At 43.2% G+C, this 8,050-nt stretch overlaps 1 protein-coding gene across 1 annotated transcript; it reads left to right on the top strand.

Annotated features, from left to right (window-relative positions):
- Positions 1-2,289: 2,289 nt before the first annotated feature.
- On the top strand, positions 2,290-5,092 carry LOC123069229 (WAT1-related protein At5g64700). Its single transcript, XM_044492063.1, has 5 exons — positions 2,290-2,605; positions 3,444-3,795; positions 4,066-4,224; positions 4,345-4,496; positions 4,789-5,092. The coding sequence occupies exons 1-5, from the start codon at positions 2,319-2,321 to the stop codon at positions 4,964-4,966; spliced, it is 1,128 nt and encodes a 375-aa protein (XP_044347998.1). The 5' UTR covers positions 2,290-2,318; the 3' UTR covers positions 4,967-5,092.
- Positions 5,093-8,050: the final 2,958 nt, after the last annotated feature.

Here is an 8,050-nt window from a genome sequence, read left to right as displayed (position 1 = left end):
GACCATACCGATCCTTTCAATTGGTATTTTCCCAAGTTACATGTGATGTGCTCTTTTGTGTGCCTATCACTAATAAAAAACACTTAAAAGATGTTCCGGCATTAGTGTGACCAGTTCTCACACGTGCTTTGTCCTGAATCCTTAATGTGTCTATGCTATTTCATCAAACCTTTGATTTTTAATTGGTGGCAGACATGCAATACTATCTCCCATATAAATAAAAAATCAATTCAAAACAAGTCATGGCATGTCAAAGTTAAATGTATTCTTATTGAAATCATATCCTCTGCTTATTTTGAAAATATGTTGAGTCAAATCTTACTGAAACTTATTGATCCAAATTCATGGAACACACGAAGACCACATGTTGTTAGCCTCTTATTGGGACAACATGTAAACGAAGTAAAAAATGCGATATTTTGATTTGGCATTGAGACAGATAGAACCTTGGTACTCCCTCCATTTTTGTATACAAGGCCACAAACTCATATTGTAGGTACCAAGGCAAAAGTTAATGTCTTCTAAGTCAATGTTGCAAGGCAATTTATCTCCTTGTTTGCCGTGTAAATTAATGTGTATTCTTCTCTTTCATGCACATCAAGCCAATGCTCTCACCCCCGCATGCATGCAAGGGGTAGTTAATGTCCTCCTTTACTAGTACTACTAGGCAAACACCATTAATATTGCATCGATTAGTGTTAATGGCTTTATATATCTGCAAATTGTTATTTTGATAGTGGACTTGTATATAAAAATGGAGGGAGTATGCCAATAACGTCTTTTAGAATTGTTTTTGCACGTGCATTTATGCCAATATGCGAAAGATATCTCACAAAACCTCGATTTCAACAGTGGAGATTATCTAAGATATAAATATCATGTTCGATCAACAATGTGGCATGGCACAAGAAAACCAAATATGTGGATCTCGTATGTCTCGAGTTATCTTTGAAACTATTAAATCAAAACCTATGAAACTTACTGAATCAAATCACTTGATGTAACACACGTAGAGAACATCTTATTGATCTTTTATTGAGCCAATTCATATGGGTAAAGCGTGTAAGTGAACTAACAACAAGATGTTCGGCATTTGTGGCTGAAAAAGAGAGAAGCTCACTATAGCAACTACATTTAATTAGACCTATTCAAAAAGCAAATTATACCTCATCAAACCTCAGATTGTCAACGCTGGAAGCTGTACGGTATTATCGCACATATGATCTTCTGTCAACAACTTGGCATGGCATGGTGTAATCAATTATATTCATCTTATCCAAATCATATCTTGAGTTGTTTATGAAATTATTAAATAAAATGTATTCAAAGTACTGAACCAAACCATTTAATAGAGCTCATGAGGTCATATCTTACTGATCTCCTATCGAATTAAATGTTGCTGGGACAGCTTGTAAGCCAATTCAGCATGATATTCTAGCTTTTTGAGAATCAGTCATGCTACTAATCTTACTGAAATCGTATCTTGATTTATTTGTGAAACTGTTAAATCAAATCCCATGGAAACTGATTGAGACAAAAGAACCTCAGTAGAGCTACTAGTACTATATTATTTAATTAGATCATGTCTCGTTTCTTTATTAGAGGAAGTTCACGTACATTTGTCGTAAGCAAGGAAAGCACGGTACAACCGCGTACACACACTCTGCCGATCGAACTCTGGGGAGGCACGCGTGTGAGTCACATATCATGGAGCGCACGTCGGCACGTTCATCACATATAATATTGAAATCTTCCTGAAGCAAATCTTGAGTACTGCTACTAGTAGTGGTCCGGGAAATACATCACACACAGCTGGGGGTAGGCCGCATCATGCATGTTAAACCACTTACTCTCTCTGTCCGCGAATAAGTGTACATCTAGCTTTTTTTTTCTAAGTCAAAGTATTAAAATTTTGATCAATTTTATAGAAAAAAGTAGCAGCATTTATGACACTAAAATAATATCACTAACTTTGTTTTAAAATGTACTTTCATAATATACCAATTTGATATCATATATGTCACTACTATTTTCTATAAAGTTGGTCAAAATTTCAAAACTTTGACTTGGAACAAAACGTAGAAGTACACTTATTCGCGGACGGAGGGAGTAGACGAAAGTCATTAGTACTTTATGACCAACTAATCATGCATGTTAAACCAGGAAGGTCACATAAATTGCGTATATAACACGTGGGACGAGACTAATTAAGGGAACAAGGACTATAAACGACCAGGGACGGCCCCTTTCTTCGAGTACACACATTACACCGCACCAGAGAGAGTAGTCGTGAGCGTGGCCGGCATTACGCCATTGACATGGCCGTCGTCGCCATGGCCGACGGCGGTGGCAAGAAGCCGTATGTGGTCGCTGTGGCAATCCAGGTCATCAACACGGGCACCTTTGTCGTCTCCAAGGCCGCCTTCGACAGCGGCATGAACACCTACATCTTCGTCTTCTACCGCCTCGCCGCCGCCACCGCGGTCCTCCTCCCAATCGCGGTTATCGACTGTGCCTGCCGCCGGAGCCGATCAACAACCTCAACACCAGCACACACGATGTCATGCCGACTGATCTTCAAGCTCTTCATATATGCCTTGCTCGGGTACATATATATGTCCATGCATTTGCTACTTTGCAATCCTCTTCTTTTTTTCCTCTATAAACATGTAGTCGATAGACGTCAACTCATGCATCATAAGATCCGAGGTAAAATCACCAGCAACGGCGGGGCTGGATTAGTGATGGTTAAAGGGCAGGCTCAAAATATCGATAGCAAAATATATTTAGGATCACATCAGGATGTTTGTTTTTATGTAACTTTCGAGAGTTATTTCTAACAAATTTGACAGAATTAGGAAAACCTGGATTAAACTAAAATTTTATACGAATCTAGATTAAAAGAATAATTTCTACATCATTTTCAAATATCCAGAATTATTTCGAAAAAAATGATTTGATTCAGCATAAACAAATACCTTGGTACCCAATGACATTACCAAAAATTCATTAAGTTTGAACCCTTGGCTAAAGATCGATGTCCCAGAAAGAAAAAGGAAATATCATCCAATGACTGAAAAAATCAATTCAGATGTTGAAACGGAATAAAGGTCACATAAGTTAAATCCATGCATCGGTTTTCACGGAAATAACAAAAGTCAACGATAGCTCTTGATTTTTTGCGCCGTGCATGGTATGATAGTAATCTGATCACACGCGGAGCTACATGCAGGACAGCAGGGACCGCCGCACCGGGCCTTGACAAAATTTGTCAAGAAATCTTCTAGGGAAGTGGGCCGGGGCCTTCGACTAGAAAAAAAAATAGTCTTTTGTGGCTCCAAAATTTTATTATTTGTCTTTTGCACCACTAGTCATCCTGGTCTATAGCTCTCTCACTGAATACGATCATGCTATATGCCTATATTTATGCCCGTGACTCCCAGGAACACCTTCACCCTCAACGTGTACCACGCGAGCCTGAAGCAGACCTCCCCAACGGTGGCTTCGGCAGCCACCAACTCCATGCCCGTGGTCACCTTCCTCCTCGCGCTGGTTCTGAGGATGGAGACAATCAAATTTCAACGGCCTTCTGGTTTAGGCAAGCTCGCAGGTGTAGCACTCTGCCTCGCCGGAGTGCTTGTCATCGCCTTCTACGCCGGCCCGTCCATACGCCCCCTCGCCCATCACCCTGTCTTCGCTCAAAAGACGCAGAATGTCGGCAATGGAGTGTGGATCAGAGGCACATTCCTTCTCATCCTCTCTTGCACAACCTGGTCTCTCTGGATTACCCTGCAGGTTAGTGAGGCTCTATTTGGCATGTCATCTCAAGATTAGGATTTATTATTTTATTTTTCATTTATGATTTTTCATACTTATACATATCATTGATTTTTCGCACCAAGTTACAAAATAAGTTCATCTATCAAACTTCAACAACCACAGAATAAGCCTCGACAAAATGTAATTAGACATACATGACACATCCCCACATAAATAATGTATATTAGGGTTTATCTATATACGGATGCCCAGGCTTCATGCATGTGTCTCACGCAATGCATGCAGGTTCCGTTGCTTAAAGAATATCCAAATAAGCTGATGGCCACGGCGCTGCAATGCATGTTTGGTGCGCTCCAGTCCTTCGTCGTGGCTGTGGTGGTTGAGAGGGACTTCACCAAATGGAAGCTTGGGCTGGACATTGGCCTCCTTGCGGTCCTCTACTCGGTTAGTTAATTAGTTATGTTGCCATCTTTCTTTAGTTTTAGTTGTGCAATTTAAATTGGGTGTACAAATTAATAAAGATGATGCATAACTCACCCAGATGACTCATTTTCATTGTTACAGGCCTTCTTGGGGACGGGTGCGTTGATGTACCTACAAGCATGGTGCGCGGAGATGAGTGGTCCGGTGTTTGTCGTGATGTGGAGTCCATTGGCTTTCGTTTTTACTATCTTTAGCTCATCATTCTTCCTCGGAGAAGTTGTCCACTTGGGGAGGTAGCTTTTTCAACACACGAACATTTTTTATGAAAAGAATACATACACATGGTTGAATGACAAGATAGAGATTGCATTTTTTTATAACAACTGAGAGAGTATTGTCTACCATGTAGAGTGGCATGTTTTTTTGTAGAACATGCTCAAACTCCTAAAACCAAAAACAAGACTACTATCCCACCAAAAGATTAGTCACAAAATACAAGCTTAATCAGTTCAGCTATTCTAAATTAATTATCTTTCATGACTGTAATTATGATTGAAATAAAACTTTGTGGCCTTTGTTTTGCAGTATTTTGGGTGGGATTCTATTAGTTGGTGGTCTATATAGCGTGCTATGGGGTAAAAGCAACGAAAGGAAAAATATGATACTACCAGTGATGCCAGAGAAAAGTCAAGGTCAAGGAGATGGAGATGGAGCGACAACACAGGAAAAGCACCGAGAGACAAACCTAACATCACAAGTATAAAGTTCAACTAATTAACACCCAAAAATGTATTGTAAACAAGACACATGTAACACATTTTTAAACAGTCTTGCTAGGTCTCAGTCGACTAAGACTTCGCGATGCTATGTTCGTGAGATCTTACATTGAGATTCGTGCCAAATTTTCTTTCTAGTTTTTTCTTTTCTCTTTTGCATTTTATGTCACTTGACTACGACTTGGTTAAATCTTAGTCGACTGAGATCTAGCCACACCCTTTGTTAAATACACATGAGTAGTGGACGTGCAATCTCATGTACACAAATAGATATCTCTCAAAATAGGTTTTTGCCCTACTTTATAAGTTAATCCACATGGATGAACCATACAAGGTGTTGAGCAAATCCTCAAAAAGCTGATAAACCCCGACTCTACCGGTGACCGGCAACCAGTGACACCTCCTACAAGGTGTTGAGTGAACTATGGTTTCGAGAGGGGGATAGATGTAACGCTCCAAGATCGGAGCTTCAGATGCCTTTCATGGTTTCCGAGATTCGTTGTGTGATTTTTTTTGCTTGTTGCATTCATCATTGCATCATGTCATCTTGCACCCTCTTTTTAAAACTCAGCTAAATAAACCGTATGGATCTTTGATCCATTTAAACCGAGGAAACTCCCATGGGGATTTCTCTTTATAACATATTCTCCCAATATTATGGAGCTATATTAAATATTCCATTTTTCGGAATCACCCATAAACACACCTGCAAATATTCCCCATGTCTTTTCTACTTCAAGTTTGACTTCGAAACCTTGCCCGCAATTCTCTTACCATTTATTGAGGTTCCTCCAAAAATTTCAACATTTTTGGACACTTGAAAAACCAAGTCCTAGTTCAAACCCAGTTGAGTGAAATTCAAATGAGTTTGAATTTACGTCTTCCAATCATGGCCATTTCTATTTTCTCAAAACAAGCACATTCTTATGAGTCCGGGGAAATTGTCCGCGTGCGCAAATTCTTTCCCTAACCCCCCTCTTCCTTTTTCTTCTCTTTATTTGTTTTCTGCTAAAGGAAATATAAGAGAGAGAGGGCAGCTCAGCCACGTCCGGCCAAGCCCAGTCGGCTCCTTGGGCCTCCCAGCAGGTCAGCCCCGAGGGTCATCTCCGTGGCCAAGGCCAAGGCCCTAGCCCGATCGAACCCCCCTCTCGATCCCCATCTCCTTCCCTCCGCGCGCCAGCACCCGACCTCCTCCTCGCTCCCATGGCGTCGCCACCCACACCCGCCGCCGGCGCCCTACAACAGTCGCCGTGCTGCGCCCCACCTCCATGGCCGCCGCGCCCCGCCTCGCTGCCTTGGCCTCGCCGGCAGGCGCGAGCTCGCATGTCCCCGTCGTCCTTCTCTGTCGCGCGCCTCCTGCCAGCTCGCTAGTGCCAAGGCGCTCCTCTTCCCCACGTCCGACCCTACCAACAGCCTCGCGCACCCTCGCCGACCCTCCTCCGTACCGGCGACCTCCATCACCCCCCTTGTCGTCGCGGCGTCCACTGCTTCGTCCGTGCCGACCACCTGAACCCGCTGCTGCACCATCGCGCACCTCTGCCTCCGCTCCGTTCGCCGGAGTCCTTGCTTCGCGTAACCCCGCCGAGTCCCTCTGTTGGAGCGCCTCTACCGTGCTGCCGCCCATGGATCCACGCATCGCTGCACTTATCATCGAACGTCGCGGCCTCTTCTGCTTCAGGCCATGCCCAGGCCCGCGTTGACTTCCCCGGCATCTTCTTCCGCGAGCACAACAACTGCAAGCCCTGCTGCCTTCGGTTGCAGCCGGTTCGATTTGTCCTGTTGGACACCAACGCCCACAGATTTTGGACGCGCCAAGTTCCGTTTCAAAATGTTCAACTATATCTAATGTGGATTTCGACAAATACCACGACGCCCGGAGCCCTCGGATACGTCAAGTTCGACTATCTTCGTGTGTACCACTACCGTCGACCCTCAAAGACTCCGTGGACGTTAAGTTCCTCGCCGTGACCCCGAACATCTACGAAACGTATACCACTACTTACACTATGACCCGTGAACGACTACTTCCCTCGATGTTTTTGAACCGCCTCGAAATGCACGCTTTGAAGGTGTATCGTTAAGACGGTCACCATGGACGGGTGCTTGTTGTATCAGGTGGTCGTGTTTGCACCGTGTCAGAATTTGTCGCTTGCACACTCCTCCTCGTTTGGAATGTCGTCGACCCGTGGGAACCCGGTTCTCGGGAGCACCCCACCATCCTTGCATGACACACTCACACTCACTTCCTTTTGCACCGGTATCTTCATGAGCTATCGAATCATCGGAATGTTGCCGTGGCAGCATTTCTGTTGTTGTTGCCGTGGCATCCATTTCGTTTCCGCCACGATGACAAATGCCTCTTAACCTGCTCATGTCAACATTTTTATAAAAATTGCATAAAACTTGCAAATGTCATCCGCATCATGGTAAAAACACCAAGAATGTTTAAATTGTTGTTTGCTCCAATTGCTAAATGACATGTGGGGATTTATCGGAAAGGTTATTTGTTGTTTCCGGCCTCACTTAAAATTGCCTAAGATGCGTAGATTAATTTTGCCTCACCTCTTGCCATGGTTATTAACATTTAATATTGTTGGGTACATAAACGGGAGAGAACTAAATAATCGAATGTGGTGTTTTGTCAATATGCATCTCGTTGCATATTGAGCTCCACTTAACTTGTAGTGTTGTTTGTTGACTTTTGTCATGCCATGCCTCATTAAACCGGACATGCATCATCCTTGGTTGTGCATCATGCCATGTTTATGTGATGGTTGTTTACCATGTTGTTTGCTCCTTTCCGGTGTTGCTTTTTTTTGTTAGTTCCATTAACGTCGCGTTTGTGAGGATCCATTCGACTACGTCCGTTTGTCTACTTCATGGACTCGTTCTTCTTCCTTGCGGGATTTCAGGCAAGATGACCATACCCTCGAAATCACTTCTATCTTTGCTTGCTAGTTGTTCATTCTATCGCTATGTCAAGCTACCTACCACTTGTTATATCATGCCTCCCATATTGCCATGTCAAGCCTCTAACCCATCTTCCTAGCAAACTGTTGTTTGGCTATATT

Source organism: Triticum aestivum, chromosome 1A (genome assembly GCF_018294505.1).
Source record: "Triticum aestivum cultivar Chinese Spring chromosome 1A, IWGSC CS RefSeq v2.1, whole genome shotgun sequence".
NCBI lineage: Eukaryota > Viridiplantae > Streptophyta > Magnoliopsida > Poales > Poaceae > Triticum > Triticum aestivum.
The sequence above is the reverse complement of the archived record's forward strand: the minus strand, read 5'-3'. Positions and strand labels throughout refer to the sequence as shown.